This window comes from Garra rufa, chromosome 12 (genome assembly GCF_049309525.1).
Source record: "Garra rufa chromosome 12, GarRuf1.0, whole genome shotgun sequence".
Classification (NCBI taxonomy): domain Eukaryota; kingdom Metazoa; phylum Chordata; class Actinopteri; order Cypriniformes; family Cyprinidae; genus Garra; species Garra rufa.
In genome coordinates this window covers 19,067,714-19,085,566 of record NC_133372.1, presented here as the reverse complement: position 1 = coordinate 19,085,566, position 17,853 = coordinate 19,067,714, and the positions used below count along the sequence as shown (strand labels likewise).

The window sequence follows — 17,853 nt, the reverse complement described above, 5'->3', positions numbered from 1 at the left end:
TTGAAAATAAATATCTTGGTGTCTGTGATGTTTGAAATGTTAACATTTAGATGATTATAACGTAAGGAACTAAAAGCTTACCTATATAGTGGTGGCCAACATGATTCGAATTTAGTAATTTCTCTTTTGTTGTAGTGTGTTAGAAGGAAATATCAGTTTACATTCGCAAACATTCATTTTACCATTAATTGTAATAATCCAGTGAGATTTTTGTTTGCATAAGGAGTCTGGCAACAGCTAGTGCTCCACACAAGGGTCTGATCTCATCATCATTCATGAGGAAACAACAAATTAAGACAGACTAAATCCAGAAGAAATGTGGCAACGTCTCCAAGATGCTTCAAGAAACCTACCTGCAAAGCTACCTGAGAAACTATGCACAAGTGAGCCTAGGGCAAAAGCTTCTTTAAATGCAAAAGATGGTCACACCAAAATGTTGAAGTTATTTGATTTAAAAAAATCTATTTAGATATTATTTTTGACAGAATCCTCATTTTACAGCATTTTTACACAAGTGCCTAAAACTTTTAACAGTACTGTACTGTAGCTCTGCAGGTAGGTTTCGTAAAGCGTCTTGGAAATGTTGCCACAGTTTCTCTGGATTTCAGTCTCAGTTTGTTTGGTTTCTTCATGTCATTCCAGACAGACAAACAAAAATCTCACTGGATTATTACAATTAATGGCTAAATGAATGTTTAGAAATGTAAACTGTTATTTCCTACTGACACACTACAGCTAAAGATAGAAATAACTGACTTTAACACCATTATTTAGCTAGTGAAAAATACTGTTCTAATAATTTGGCCACCACTGTATATTGAGGAGGTTAAGGAGATAACATAATTTAAGAGAGTAATAATGTGCAATATAGCTTTAAACATCAATTCAGAGTTATATTAGTATAGTATTTTAAAATAAATTCATTTCTTAATATCAAAACACCGAATTTTGCTAACGAAATATTCTGGACCTCCTTGCACAGTGGTTGAGTTTTGAAGTCCCTCTAGTGGTGAAAGACAATAACGTCTTGGAAGTATTACAAATATAATTGTGAGTTATTTTAGTTTTGTATTTCAAAACAAGAACTTTAATAAATCAAATCTCAATATCAAAACATAACGAGACATTTTTCGCCACGAAATGTCCTGGTTATTCTTGACTGTTCAGTGGAATCCTTGCACAGTGGTTTAGGTTTGAGCTCCCTCTATTGGTGAATGACAATAATGTCTTGAAAGTGTTACAAATATTATTTTGCTTCTCTATATAAATGAATGAATGAATGAAATGATGATACCACAAGGGGCAGGGTTCGGTGTTTCTGAAGTTGCCTCTAACTGGTTGTACCTTAAATTAACATTGGTAATTTTCCTTATCAGCTATTCAGTGTGTATGTTGACTAAATAATGCATATTGTTTCTCTGTGACAGTTAGTTTAGTTCAATTGAAGGTGCTGCTGATGCTGAAAAAGACACGGCATTGTCACGTGGTACCAGTAACCTTTCACAGCGCTGAACAGGACAGACCAAACACAGATGTTTTGTTATAACCGGAAAAGTGTATTTAATCATTTGTTTTAGATTTTTTACACTGTAAGGATGTATCAATCCGAGTTCAGGCCTATTTTATAGTACAAAAGCCTTCAGTCGAAAAAAAAAAGAAAAAAAAGAATGAAAGGCCCGAACTGGGGGCTCAGAGAAAGCTGAGATTCGGTTTGTGAACCACTCGCGCCCTCTGGAGGAAGACAACTTCCATTAGGAAACGGTCATGAAGCAGCAGAATTGTTGCAAACAAGCCTTAAAAGTTTCCTGACACCGTTGTTTAGTTTGTTTCTAGGGGGAAATTATTTCAGTGACACCTGCTTTAATTTAACGCGGTAGGAGTGATTGACTCTCGTTTATGTGGTAAGTGACACGGTCTTTATATTGCATCTAGAAACAATATTTATTTTTGTTGAAAAAGAATCAGTGAAAGTGAAAAGGTAGGCCCGAGTTCAGCATTTACAGTGCCCTACATTGTCTAAGACAGCTAGTTGTTTTAATGACTAAATGTGATGTTTTTGTTTGCATAAATATAGGCTACATAATAATGCTAAAAAAGTTAATTAAAAAAAAGAAGTTTTTAATGACAGTATGCCTGGAGTTGGCCATGCAATGTAACATTCCCCACACCACCAAACACAGATTTTGTTGCCAAGTGGATGTAAATACAGCAAGTTGTTCTGTTTCCCTCTGACAAGTAAATCTTGAGCAGATCCAAACACTGAAGTGTTAATTGTTTTACAAAGGCCCATTCACAATCTGAATCATAGTAGCTTATATGTGTCATTGTTTGTGCTGTCTACAAGTGTTTTACCAGTGTGAAACTGGTCCATGCCTTTAATGCTAATGTATATAAGCTATGATTGTTTAAACAATGATTGTGGATATGGCCTAAATACTCACACATTATTTATTTTCTTAAACAGTGTCATAACAAACAGGTTTTCATTAATTATTTTACTTCTGAAAACAGCATATACCTTTTTTTCCACAGACTCTGGTAGTGTGTTTTTGCAACAGTTAGAATAGACCTTTATAGAAGTTTACCTTGCATGATCATTATATAGGTATGTGCCAATTAATTAGAATATTGAGGGAAAGTCAATGAAATATTTCAAGCCTTTATTTGTTTCAATTTGAATGATTATGGATTAAAGACAAAAACAAACCCAAATCCAGTATTTCACAAAATTAGAATATTTCATGTGACCAATAAAAAAGGATCTTAAACACATGTTGGGCTTCTGAAAAGTGTGTTAATGTTACTGTATTATGTCCTCAGTACTTTGTTGGGCCTCTTTTTGCACTAATTACAGCATCAAGGCGGCGTAGCATGGAGACGATCAGCCTTTGACACAGTTGAGGTGTTATGGTAGCCCAAGTTGCTTTGATATTGGCCTTCAGCTCATCTGTACTTTGGGGTCTCTGTTCCCTCATCTTCCTTTTGACAATACCCCATAGATTTTCAATGGGGTTTAAGTAAGGCGAGTTTGCCGGCCAATCAAGTACAGTTATTCCATGGCTATTAAACCAGGTACTGGTAGTTTTGGCTTTGTGGGCAGGTGCCAAATCCTGCTGGAAAATAAAATCATCATCTCCAAAAAGATTGATTATGCGTCAAGCCACTCCTGAACCAAAAACATCGCCAGAAGGGTCTGTGCTGGGCTAAGGAGAAAAAGCACAGGGCCCGTATTCTTAAAGATTCTAAGAATCCTCTCAGAAAGCTTTTAATTTAGCTTAAAAATTCCTACGTAGGAGTCTTAGCTTAAGAGTGATTCAGGATCAATCTAAGAGCAACTCTGAGTAAAGAAAAGACAAAAACTTTTATCTTAGTGTGGAGGCGGGGTTGACCCCGTTGCTAGCTATGACACAGCCTTTTGAAGACTGTGATTGGTTGGTTGTCCAAGAAGGAAATAAAAGAGCACTTTTAAGTGTAGGGTCTAGTTTAAGCCTTCACTTTGAAATTATAGGCATAATTTTTCCTGATTTACCGCACTACCGCACACACACATTATATAAGTTTATATATTTTATATGTTTATATATATTTTTATTTACCACGCTGTTAATGTTGTATTTAATGTATTTGATAGGTAATGAACAGTAGCACATTAAGGTTGTGAAAGTGCTGTAATTGTTTGTGTGATCTCTTTGCTTATAGAAGGTTGTGAACATACCCAAATCATCACTGCTGCATAGTTGCATTGTTTCCAGTTGCCAAATAAGTTCATGTAATAAATCTAGTGATTTCTTCCATTTCTGCACTATGTCAGAGATGTTAGCATGTCTCTAATAAAATCAGTCACAAACATATCTGCACAATCTCATGTGTGGCATCTTATGAAATCACTGTCACGCATTGTGTGCAAAATATTGCATTGCCCTCCTCATGTTTTGTCAATGTTCTCCAATGCTAAAGAAACTCTTAAGCCTCTTAAAAGTCCTCGTCCCTACTCCTAACAATTTGGACCTTAAAGGTTGTATCAGCGATTTCTAGCCTAAAACATAAAGTGTCGATTTCAGCTGACCTTTCTTCACGATCCGCTCGCTGCCTGCCCCATAAATTGTCTGGGAAAAAACAGCGTCTCTCTGGTCAGCCTAGGGTCCGAGATATGCCAAAAAAACAATCGGCGCTATCAACACACCACAGATAACCAAACAGTGTTCCAACCAATCAGCGTCAGGGGTTTGGTGTTGTGGACTTTCCTACTGGTGCAGGGACGTGAGGGAGGCGGAGCGAAAGTCCACAACACCAAACCCCTGACGCTGATTGGTTGGAACACTATTTGTTTTTGTGTGGAAAGGTTGGTAGTGCCGATTGTTTTTTTGGCATATCTCGGACCCTAGGCTGACCAGAGAGACGCGGTTTTTTCACAGACAATTTATGGGGCAGGCAGCGAGCGGATCGTGAAGAAAGGTAAGCTGAAATTGACACTTTATGTTTTAGGCTAGAAATCGCTGATACAACCTTTAAGACCTCTTTTAAGGGTTAAGAATCTTTCTGAATTAGTTTTTTTCTTTACTAGGATTTTTTCTATAATTTTAAAAGGAAACACCCACATTTCTAAGAATTTTCTTAGAATTTTGTCACTAGGAGCAACTCTTTGCACTAAGATTTTTTATGAATACGGGCCCCTGGTCTGTTGCCCAGTGGTCCCAAGTCCTGTTTTCAGATGAAAGCAAATTTTGCATTTCATTTGGAAATCAAGGTCCCAGAGTCTGGAGGAAGACCGGAGAGGCACAAAAGTCAAGCTGCTTAAAGTCCAGTGGGAAGTTTCCACAGTCAGTGATTGTTTGGGGAGCATGTCATCTGCTGGTGTGGGTCCATTGTCTTTTATCAAGTCCACAGTCAACGCAGCTGTCTACCAGGAAATTTTAGAGCACTTCATGCTTCCTGCTGCCGACAAGCTTTTTGGAGATGGTGATTTTCTTTTCCAGCAGGATTTGGCACCTGCCCACAAAGCCAAAACTACCAGTACCTGGTTTAATAGCCATGGAATAATTACTTGATTGGCCGGCAAACTCTTCTGACTTAAACCCCATTGAAAATCTATGGGGTATTGTCAAAAGGAAGATGAGGGAACAGGGACCCCGAAATGCAAACGAGCTGAAGGCCAATATCAAAGCAACTTGGGCTACCATAACACCTCAACTGTGTCAAAGGCTGATCGTCTCCATGCCATGCCGCCTTGATGCTGTAATTAGTGCAAAAGGAGGCCCAACAAAGTACTGAGGACATAATGCAGTACATTAACACACTTTTCAGAGGCCCAACATGTGTTTAAGATCCTTTTTTTTATTGGTCACATGAATACTGGATTTTTTTTTTTTTTTTTGTCTTTAATCCATAATCGTTAAAATTGAAACAAATAAAGGCTTTAAATATTTCACTTTATGTGTAGTGAACTAATATAACATACAAGTTTCACTTTTTGAAATAAATGGACTTTCCCTTGATATTCTAATTTTTTGGCACATACCTGTATAATACCATTAAGGCGAGACACGGCAGGTAAAAACATCGTTTTTTTTTTATTGGTCAATTTTGAGATTTTTGGATATTTGTCTTCAATAACATGTCTTCTTTTAGACTTGTGGTGAAAAAAAGTCCGAAATACACATTTAGGTCTTCATTTTACTGCACTTTGTCTGTTTGTGTCTGTAGATTTCTCATAAATTCAACAAAAGTTGGCGTTCTAAATCAACATGCTGCTCCGCGATCTCTGTCTGTACCCAGTCATCACGTACACTGCTGGAAAGCTCTCTCTCTTCTGTTCAATGCTGTCGGATCCAAATATGGTTATTTCCTTTTTATCAGCAACCAATCGTGAAAGTAAAAGAGGGGATTTAACTCTAAATGCTCAATCTCATTGGCTGAAGATAATTTATGACAACGTGATTCGTTCAGAATCGTCACATGGTATGCTTTGACGCTTCCTTGTTTGGTTTAGCTTTCCGCGGTATCTTTTGAGTGAATGAATGAAAATAACTTCGCGTCAATCATCGAAAAGAGTACAGCAGTTGTCACTTGCAAGGGGGAAAATGAAAATTAGTAATGGATTACATGGTGAAATGCCCTCGGGAAGCGCATCTGAACGTGAGCTGTCGATGGGAACCCAGGGTGGTTTAGATATAAGCCAATCTATAAATAAAGTGCACTCTACACAACAGTGGCTGCTTGTTCATGTATTTGTGGTTCTCTGTGGTTAGTTGAAGGTCTTATTTGGCAATGTTGTTTTATTCAGTTTACATTGTTATAAATAATTACTTGGCCAGTTGTTTTGCTTGTTAGCAATGTTTTCATATAAAAATGTGTGGAATTTTTACAATATAAATTTTTAAAGCCCATTTTCTCAAAATGACTTTTCTCTCATACTCCAAGTCCGAAATCTCCACTTCAGTAGCACCTATATACACCAAACTTTCCAGTCTTGTACCTAGTTATATTATGAAGACTATTACAGAGGGATTTGTAAATATATTATTCCTAGCCTGATTTATATAACATTTTATTCCAAAAAACATGGCGAAAATACATTTTTTAAGGCTATTGACAGTATATTCTAATTTACAGGATAACAAAAGTGGATATCCATAAATCCCTCTGTAAATTTTTTCCCATCTAATATGTGAACACAATGAAAAAAGAATTTTGAACCTGGCTTTATCCAATTCTGAGATTTCGTTTTTTAAAATATAGGCAAATTAGCGCATATTTACTTAGATAATGCCTAATTTGCATATTTAAACATAAAATTACAAAAACTTTGTAATACATTTTTTTCTCATCTTAATGTAGGTAATCAACTGGGAAAGTTTCATGGTGATATCTGCTAGTTAAAAATTTTACCCTATTCACCTGTAGTGTCTCGCCTTAAAAGGAAAAAAAAATATTGGTTGACTCCTAAATTCAGAATCTTTTATGAAATACCATAAAAAAAACTTACAAGGTAAGCACTTCTTTGCTTACTTTACAGTCTTTAAAGTAAGCAAAGACTTTAATTTATAAAATCATACAATCTGTTTTAAAGGACTAACCATAAGGATGAAATGTTTCCATCATCAGCTGAAAATTCAGGTAAAGAAATTACATTAATCCTTACTCCTTAATTTGGTACAATGTTATGTACATCTGTCTTGTATTCATTGTCTCTACACTACCAGTCAAATGTTTTTTTAATGTTTTTTTTTTTTTAGTAAGTCTCTTCTGCTCACCAAGCCTGCATTTATTTGATCCAAAGTAGAGCAAAAACAGTAAAATTGTGAAATATTTTTACTATTTAAAATAACTGTTTCCTATTTGAATATATTTTAAAATGTAATTTATTTCTGTGATATCAAATCAGAATTTTAGCACAATTACTCCAGTCATGTGATACTTCAGAAATCACTCTAATATTCTGATTTGCAGCTCAAAAATGTATTATTATTATGTTGAAAACAGCTGAGTAGTGTTTTTTTTTTTTTCAGGTTTCTTGAACAGCATATCAGCATATTAGAATACTGAAGACTGGAGTAATGATTCTGAAAATTTAGCTTGGATCGCAGGAATAAATTACATTTTAAAATATATTCAAATAGAAAGGCAGTTATTTTAAATGGTAAACATGTTTTACAATATTACTCTTTTTACTGTATTTTGGATCAAATAAATACAGGAATAAATTACAAAAACAAAATATATTCAAATAGCAAGCAGTTGTTTTAAATGGTAAAAATATTTCACAATATTTCTCCTTTTGTTGTGTTTTGGATCAAATAAATGCAGGTTTGGTGAGCAGAAAAGACTTAAAAACATAAAATCTTTCTGTTCAGAAACTTTTGACTGGTAGTGTAAATTCCCATAACACGCTCAAATAATCTCATTCACTTGTCAAATGTCCAGGGAAAGGCTACAGTCAGCCATTATTTGGATCATTTGCATCCTCTGAGTCCACTGAGACCAATGGCTCTGACAGGTAAGAATGATCTTCCCTGTGCTTTTTTGAGAAGGCAACAGAAATAGCTATCCTTTATAAACTGTTGGAGATCTTTTAATTTCACATTTTTATTTAATTTAAAGTAATTTATTTGGTAGCACGTTACAGTAAGGTTTGAAAAATATATAAAAAGTATTTAGTTATTTTTTTAATATGCATTTAATTATATAAATATATTATTAAGTTATTAAAAAGTCTTATTTAATGTGCTACCATTGATTTATTGATTTATTATTCCTCAGATACGGTACCTATGAATCTTTTGGACTTGGGGCCTTGAACACAGAAGATGCAGATAGTGTTTTTGATAATTCTAATGGAGGATACAGTGATACCTGTCCATCCACCTGGAGTGCAGACGTCTTGTCAAACTGGGAAAGGCCCTTCGTCCTGTCTACCCAGAGGTCCAGGTCTCCATTTTCGGACAGCGGCAGAGAAAGCCAGTACTCAACATCCAACCTCTCCGATTCCTCCAGCCTGTACTCTCCTTCACGCTCTCGGCCAGCACCGATTGGCTCACGGGGCAGAGACATGCACCCGTTCGTGCACAGAAACTACCGGGGAAGAGGTGCTGTTGTACTTGATACCAAAGGACAAGCTATAGGGGTAAGTCTAGTTTATCTATTGAGCAAAATCAATGACGTTATAGTGTCGAATTTCTCCTTTTGTCCTTCACAGTGCTCTAGTCAGACTCCGTCTATTTGCATAGAGAGATGCTACTCAAAATCAGCTGCTTTGGTGTTTCGAGGGACCAAGAGGAAGATGATGGAACCAGTGCCACCTTGCAAAATGGTTAAAAAAAAGAGGATAGTCAGAGCAACTTCCAGCATAAGCAGCATTGTGGGTATGTGATTCGCTTTGATAGACCAAACATGATTTTAAAAATGACAAAGTTCCATTGTTAAATTATTGCACGTTCTTCACTATATTTTTAACTTTTTTTTGTTTGTTTGTTTTTTTAGGACCACACATTTCAAAGGTAAGTATTCACAATCAAAGATGGAGCAAAATCAGTCCTGTGATACTAGAGTTTTCTTTCCTACAGGACAGTTGTATTTCTTCCGATACCAAGGAAGTAAATAAAGAGCATGGTATGTAATGGATTTTGTATTTTTGTTGTTTAGTAATTTGGAAAAAAGTTGTATTTCACACCATAATTCAATGCAATCATGGATTAATATTTGAGTGCAGAGCTTGGAAAGAAAGTTCGAGCCAGAGAGAAGCGCAGAAGACGACGAGAGAAGAATCATGAAAAATATGGAGATAAGCACAGGTGAACACTGGGATATTTCAACACTCATCGCTTGTCTAGATAGATTTGTTGGATATTTATTGTTTAAACATAAAAATATTAATTATTTGAGGCAGAACTTAAGCTGAACTTTTACCCCCGGTTTCACAGACAAGGCTTAAGCCTAGTCCTAGACTAAAATGTAAGTCTGAGCTGTTTCAACTGAAATAAAATTGCACTGATTGATTTTAAAATATATCAGTGCCTTTGTTTTGTCTCAAGATGCACACCAGTAATGTTTTTTTCTAAGCATGTTTATAAAAATGACTTAAATGTCCTAATTGAACTATGGCCTAATCCTGGCTTAGTCTAAGCCCTGTCTGTGAAACTGGCCGTTAGTGTTTATCTAAAATAGAGAGAAGATATTGGTGAAATAGAAGTATGTATCATCACTTTTGATCAATTTAAAGCATCCTTGCTAAATAAAAGTATTCATTTCTATAATTTATTTCCCCCCAAAAAACGGACTTTTGAATGGTATATGTTACAAAAGCTTTTTATTTCATATATATGCTGATCTTTGGATCTTTCTATTCATCAAAGAAACCTGAAAACATGTACTAAACCGTTTAAAATATTGATAATAATAATAAAAAAAATGTTTTTTGAACAGTAAATCAGCATATTAGAATGATTTCTGAAGGATCATGTGACGTTAAAGATGCTAAAAAATTTAGCTTTGATCACAGGAATAAATTACTTTTTAAAATATATTCAAATAGTTATGTTTTAATAGTAAAAATATTTCACAATATTAATGCTTTTGCTGTATTTTGGATCAAATAAATGCAGGCTTGGTGAGCAGAAGAGACTACTTTAAAAAACATTAAAAATCTTACTGTTCAAATACTTTTGACTGGCAGTATACACTTAGCGATAAATGCAAGGTAAATGCAAATTTCTGTTACTTTTGTATTCATAGTGCATTATTTATTTATTTTTATTAGGTGGGCTTTTACATGTGCTTTTTGTAAATTCCACACATTTGAAGACAAAGACATTGAGAAACACTTTGGAAGCACGTATCACAAGGAGACTCTTGACTATATACGACGACAAGCCAAATTTGATGACAAAGTCATCAGTTTTTTGCATGTAAGACTTTTCCCTAGTGTTTTAGTCCGAATTTGTATTATTTGTTGATGTACATTTAACAAATTTTTGCATTTCACAGGATTGCATGGTTCACAAGTTTCATAAAACTGTCTCTACTCTACACAAACTAAAGTTTCCCTGTGGACGAAGCAAAGATGAATGGGCAAAAATAATGGAAGGTATGACTCTGCTCAAGCCAGCATTACATTATAAATAATGTAATATGTAATATGCTAAATAAATACATTGATGTTCGCATGTGAGTCCTGACTATTGACCGACTATTTAAACTACTTGTTCTTACAGGGGTGACAGAAGATGATTACATGAGAAGGATGGAGGTGGTTTACTGTATTGCGTGTGACATTCACGTTCCTGTGGTTTTCAGCTCTGTACAGCAACATCTTCATTCACTCACTCACCTCAAGAGCAAAGTGGTAACATGTCTCTGTCCTCTAAATATCTTAAACCGTGTATATATACGGTGCCTTGCGAAAGTATTCATACCCCTTCACTTTTTGCATGCTTTATGTTGCAGTCTTATGTTAAACTACCTTTTTTTCCCCACATCAATCTACACTCTATAGACCATAATGGCAAAGCATAATACAAGTTTGTAACAACTTTATTAGAAATAATAAACTGTTATGATTCCAAAGTATTCATACCCTTTTCTGGGACATTTGAAATTTAGCTCAGAAGCATTTATATCACAGATCTGGGAAAGAGTTTTAGAAAAAAATGCTGCTTTAAAGGTTCACAGAAGTATGTTTGGAACAACTAGGACTCTTCTTAGAGGTGACCTCCTGGTAAAACTGAGCAATTGATGGAGGAGGTCCTTGGTTAGACTGGTGACCAAGAAGCTGATGGTCACTCTGGTTGAGCTCCATGATCATATATGATGGGAAAAATCTTACATTCCGTTCTTTATGTACTTGGAATTTGCAACAAAGCACCTAAAGAACTCTGATTGTGGGGAACAAGATTCTCTAGTGTGATGAAGTTCAATTCCAAGCATCATAGAAGCAAATTTACAGAAGCATCCCAACAGTAAAGTGTGAAGCCTGAAAATGTCTGCCAGTACCCATCCAAGGTGACAGAGATTGAAAGGTGTATAGGTGAGGAAAAGAATGGCAGATAAATGCCAAATGCAGATGTGCAAAACTTGTCACATACCCCAAAAGACTTGAGCTTTTTAAGGTGCTTCAACTGAGTACTGTGTTACTGAATACAGTAACTGTGCAGTGTGCAGTGTGCATCTAGTGTGTATTATTTTTTAATAAATTTGCAAAGTTGTCACAAATCTGTTTTGTGCTTTGTCATTATGGTATATAGAGTGTAGATAGCATTTAACATAAGGCTGCAACATAAAATGTGAAAAAATGGAGTATGAATACTTTTGCAAGACACTGTATATAGGGTGTTTCTGCTTCTATGTCTTTTTCTCTCTCTCAAAGGCTTACAAGGAGCAGTTAAAAAGAGACAGCGTAGTCACAGCTAAGGCCATAATAAATAATGACAATGTGAAGGTGCGCTATGAGAAGTACATGAAGGTAATGACATTTGTGTCATGTTGGAACACATTTAGAAAAGTTGTTTGAAAGAATATTTAAAGCCATTTCTTTTGTTTTACAGGGAGAAGACCCATTTGCAGCCGACGCCAATGACACAAGTTCTGATTCTCAGGATCCTGAGAGATCTGATGAGGCAGAGGAAGACGAAGAAAATAGTGACTCAAAATAATGGACAAAAGGAGTACTGAATGGAGAAAAAGAGACATGAGGAAAGGACTCTTTCTACTTTACTTTCTTGTTCTATAACTTCAAATGCTCAGGGATCTGTACATTTCACATGACCTTGCAACAGAAAAAGGCCTGAGAAAAATGTTGAGTTCATAATTCATGCCACATTGATTCTCAGTTATAAGTGTAGGCTAGTGTTGTCCTCTGACAAAGTGTAGGCATTTTCCTCCTTTTTTTTAAATTGTTGTATGCACAGTGCAGCCTGAGATGAATTCAGTCTACTTGGGCCAGGTTGTACTGTGTTTGTAGTATCTGTTTGGGTTTGTAGTAGCAATATTTTGCCACCGTTCTGAATGCCGTTAAACTTTACAGCTTCATATTTAAATGCAGATGTTACATTTTGTTCCCTATAATATTTGGGATTGACAGTTTGCCTTTTCACTGTTTGCTCTGAGATGAGATGGTGTGTTGACCATTAAATTTTCACTTTAAACTAGATGTGCTTGCTGTGAAATATGTTTAACAGCTTTAATTATTCATTTTATCCATTAGAATTATATGTATGACTGTTCTAGAAGGAATACCAGCTACAATGCAGGGATGTGATTTGTCCAGATTAATCTGGAATTCCGGATTTTTCGACCTGAAAATGTGACCTATGTCACGTATTTGCGACCGTTCTCAAATGGCAGATGGCGATGTATGATTGTCTTAGTATATTTTCCTGCTTTTTTGTCCTTAGCCAATCACATGACTGACAATGGAAGTCCCTTTTCCAGAGGAAACATAATACGGCTGAGCATCTTAAAAGGAAATATCTGTATGGGATTAAAGGTTGTATCAGCGATTTCTAGCCTAAACATAAAGTGTCGATTTCAGCTTACCTTTCTTCACGATCCGCTCGCTGCCTGCCCCATAAATTGTCTGTGAAAAAACCGCGTCTCTCTGGTCAGCCTAGGGTCCGAGATATGCCAAAAAAACAATCGGCGCTATCAACACACCACAGATAACCAAACAGTGTTCCAACCAATCAGCGTCAGGGGTTTGGTGTTGTGGACTTTCCTACTGGTGCTAGGACGTGAGGGAGGCGGATCGAAAGTCCACAACACCAAACCCCTGACGCTGATTGGTTGGAACACTGTTTGTTTTTGTGTGGAAAGGTTGGTAGTGCCGATTGTTTTTTTGGCATATCTCGGACCCTAGGCTGACCAGAGAGACGCGGTTTTTTCACAGACAATTTATGGGGCAGGCAGCGAGCGGATCGTGAAGAAAGGTAAGCTGAAATTGACACTTTATGTTTTAGGCTAGAAATCGCTGATACAACCTTTAAATCAAATTGTTTTAAAACATTTTCAGGTCCAACATTTTATTTAGGCCCAGAGTTCAACCTTTCCTAACCTACCTCCTGCTTTTTATTGGATAAAACTTTGCAGGCCCCTGTAGTTGTCATAGGTCAAATTTCTGTATTGTTTAATATGGTTATGTAATTAAATAAAACTTTAATTGAAAAATTAGGAGAGTAGGCAAAATACATGGAATTAATTTATGAAGTATTGAATGATGCCCTGAATAGAGTATGGATCGATCACTTTTGCATTTGTTATTTTACGCACTTTTGACATTAATGTGTTAATTTGTAAATAGTGTTAAAATATTTATTGTCACATTTACATATTTATTGATTTATTGACAAATATAGCTTTGACTATAGACCTTTTTCCTGAGTAAAGGATGAGCGCCGCCATTACGAATTCTAAGGTCAGATTGAATGCTTTTCTGTTCCGGTTTCCATAGGAACCCATTCAAATAGCGTCCATCTGTTTTTAATGTAGCTAACGTCCGCTGCTTCGTGTCATCTACACACTCATTAAAGTGAGGTACTGACAAATGACGGTCATTGCGACATTGCCAAGTGATGGCGCTATGGAGCCATGTGCTTTTTAAAAACATTTTAATAGGTTTAACATTAGTTTATTAGCTCGGAATATACCCTAATTTGACTAGAAACAATGCAGACCGGAAATGCAAAGCATTCTTTCAGTTAAGAGTCGGACTTACTTCCGTGTTCAGGAAAAACGTCTATAGCCGCAAGAACCAATGAGGTTTGAGAAGTTTTCCGCCTTTTTCTCCTTATGGTTTGGAGCGCGCTTTGAGCTTATAGCTTATGTAAACAACCAACGGACTTTCTGAGGGAAGCGCCAAAAAGGTAGAATCGGATTTTAAGTGAACAATGATTTAAATTTAGTAAGCTTATTCTTTTCACAGGAAGAGAGAATGATCTTGAAAAGACGTAGAATCACACGCACGAGCCATATGGATCACTTTTAGGCTGTATTATTTTGGAGCATGACAGTCAGTCAATCATCTTTACCTCAACTCTACAACTTGTTTCACAGATGTAAACATCACACAAGTTTGGAGAGACATAAAGGTGAGTACTTTGGATTAGTATTTTTTTTTTCTGTATCAGAAAAGCTTTTCTAGGCCACAGCAGGTACCAAAATGATTATTTCTGATAGTTTTCAGACCCTTGTAATCAGGGTTTCCATTGTGTAAATGACCAATTAAACAACCCCACCAAAACTACAAAAACTCTACAAAAAATTGTTATTAACTTGTTATACTTTTGAGATCTTGTTACTGCTACTCTTCTCCTGTTTGGTCCTTGTCATATATGTGACCCTGGACCACAAAACCAGTAATCACATGAAAGATCAATAAATAAGCTTTCTATTGATGTATGGTTTGTTAGGATAGGACAATATTTGACCGAGATACATCTATTTGAATATCAGGAATTTGAGGGTGCAAAAAAATCTAAATACTGAGAAAATCACCTTTAAAGTTGTCCAAATTAGGTTCTTAACAATGCATTTTACAAATCAAAAATTACATTTTGATATATTTACAGTAGGAATTTTACAAAAAATCTTCATGGAACATGATCTTTACTTAATTTCCTAATGATTTTTGGCATAAAATAAAAATAAAAAAATTTGACCCATGATATGTATTTTTGGCCATTGCTACAAATATACCCCAGCGACTTAAGACTGGTTTTGTGGTCCAGGGTCACATATATATCTGCACAGAGGCTCCCTACAAGTGATCCTCCCTCACAAAAATAATCTATTACAGATTCATCATTTTAAATCAGTTAAAGTAAACATTTCAATATAAGAAATTCACCCAAACAATAATGATACAATATGTCAAATCTCTAACCTGCAGAAAAGAATCAATCTGCAGCAGCTCAATTCTTGGGCTACTTTTAGACTTGGTGATTTGGCAAGCCTCCTTGTAATGGCCTGCCTGTGAAGGTCATGATACTAGTTGTCTGAAATCTTTTCGTCTGCTCCAGTGTTTTAAGGGGCCTCTGCCTGACGCTTATCCGATCTGACAGAGAGGCCTGTTATGGCAATCCCATCATACTGAGTTCTCAGGTTACTTTATAAGAAGAAACATTTGTTTCTTTGCATCATGCTGCAATAGTCACTTTAAAATTCAATGTGTCTGCAGGAGATTCATGCCATATTTATAGAATGAAGATGTAAAGTGTCTGACATTGCCTACCCTCTAATGAGACTGGGACTCAACAACAGGTGAGTACGGTAGAAGGTATGTTCAAAAAGTGACAAAACCTTATTACTTTAATCATTGTTCACATTGAAGCATCTTGACTCATTATAAGGTCTGAAATGACAGAAATTAAGAGTAGAAACACATTTGCCTTACAGGAAAAATAGAAATAAAAACTGTCGCTTAAGTTGTAAATACAAACAAACATTTACTATTTAAGTTTTTTAACTTTAAAACTTCAAGTTTAATTCAATGTGTTACTTGTTTTTATTTGCGAAATGGAGCAGTTTCTGAGTGAAAATTGTTTCTGCACCAAATGTGTATGCAGACAAGTGACAGATTGTACAATAAATGCTTGTTGATATTCCATTAGACAAGACCAAAAAGAGCTACTTTTGGTGTATAAAGATGTTAAGTGTTGCTTTTGAGTGGAGGGCAAGTGTTTTTCTGTTCTAGATGCTAAAGCTCCGATTTTAATTGGGCATTAAACCCAGTGAGAGTTTGATTGTAAAACTTTTATCTAGGGTATGGCCTTGGATTTATTTGTGTCTGTGTGTATGTTTATGTATGTGTGTGTGTTGCCCAAGGGAAAAGAGCACAAATCCAGAACTGGCACTTTGTAAGCACTTGCACAGATGATGAGCAGTAATTATGCTTTAATGATTTCTTTAGGGCATCTCTCCCTCCCTCCCGCGCTAGCTCTCTCTCCGAGTGTCTTTCTTCTTACTCACTCCCCCTAAATTAAGACTTATTTTGAAAACATTTGGTGATGAAATGCAGCTTAAGTCCTCTAATTGCCACACGAACCTCATGCGGGCATTTTCGCTTGGCATCTTTGATGTCACATGCCCCTGCCTGGGTGTACCGATTGGTGCTTATTGGCTGTAATTGGGACAAGTTGTTTTAAAAAGGGCATCCGCTGCATGACTTTGATGGCTGCAGTGGCCTCGCCATTGCTCAGAGTGGAGGAGCCCTCCCCCAGCATGCACCCATGAGCACTAAGGCCCTGTCACTTATTAAAGGAGGTTGTCACCACAAAGTGACAGATGTCCTGATAGGATCTGGCTGAGTCTTTGGCCCCCGCCTGGCTTGTTAGTACACATGGTTCAAGGGAAGAGAACTGTTGGTTGTTTTAATAACTGTTACTTGTATTCTTCGGAGGCCTCCGTCTTTCCCACCCTCTGTTCCTTGCTCATTCTTCAGTGTGTCTCCGTCTCTCTCGCTCGCCCGTCTCTCTCTTCTTTTTCTCCTGCTAGGAGGTGTTTTAAACCCCTCGTAGCTGCTCTCAGATTCTGAGCTCTGTTCTCGTTCTCTCCCTGAGGTGCTGGCCTTGTCATGTCAAGGGTTCAGTGCCATCCGAATGTTTTTAAAGCTCCATTTTCGCTCTGCGCTGCCCCCCTGCTTGTCACATGAAGATGAGGCTGGTGTCCTGGGGTACACACCTGGCACTCTCAGTCCCTCACAATCCCCCATCAACCCTAAGCAGCCCTCTGGAGAGCGGCCCGTCCTTTTAGGTTTTTTCCACAGGTAAAATTGTGAAAAACCTTGCAAGGCCCCCGGTTCCCCCGGAGGTAAAATCTATAATGGAGTTTTGATTCAAGCTACAAGGGCCTTGAAAATTGACTGCTTTAACCACACAGCTGCCTTTCAGAAGGTCAGAGCTGCACCGAGACAAGAGAAAATCATTGGCCCAAACAGGGCTGGAAAAGGCCAGAACAGCTCACCACAAATTACACACCAGCAGGGCACCGTGCAGAAATGCATTTTTTCCCCAGCAGTAACTTTTATTTGTGTGGTATGGCTTCTTAAACTTTCACATTTTACCACATAAATTATTCAAAATGTAAACTTATTGAATTATGGAACTTCCAAACTAATAACAGTTTTCATGCACGCGGCGCTCCACTTTCAAGGATACAAAAAGTGGTGGGTCTGCATGTGTTTGATATCCTTTGATGATTGTGTGAGGTCAGAAAGCTGGAGTAGCTATAAAGAGAATATTTTTATTGGTCTCAAAATGTGACTTGAAATATACTTGGGTCTCTATTAGCTGGAAACTACTAGTGGAAAAAGACAGAGGGCGCTATAGTATAGCGTTGCAGTATTCAGCAGAAGAGTTTTTTGAACAC

The 17,853-nt window shown here is 36.7% G+C and overlaps 1 protein-coding gene across 2 annotated transcripts; it reads left to right on the top strand.

Annotated features, from left to right (window-relative positions):
* Positions 1-6,025: 6,025 nt before the first annotated feature.
* On the top strand, positions 6,026-12,594 carry znf326 (zinc finger protein 326). Of its 2 annotated transcripts, XM_073852221.1 has the most exons (12): positions 6,026-7,116; positions 7,924-7,996; positions 8,260-8,623; positions 8,696-8,861; positions 8,980-8,996; positions 9,063-9,108; positions 9,209-9,290; positions 10,256-10,403; positions 10,483-10,582; positions 10,710-10,840; positions 11,861-11,956; positions 12,039-12,594. In XM_073852221.1, exons 1-12 carry the CDS (start codon positions 7,089-7,091, stop codon positions 12,144-12,146), a joined length of 1,359 nt encoding a protein of 452 aa, XP_073708322.1. In that variant the 5' UTR covers positions 6,026-7,088; the 3' UTR covers positions 12,147-12,594. The 2 variants fall into 2 exon arrangements, with proteins under 2 accessions (XP_073708322.1, XP_073708321.1); XM_073852220.1 differs by having other exon boundaries at positions 8,980-9,108.
* Positions 12,595-17,853: the final 5,259 nt, after the last annotated feature.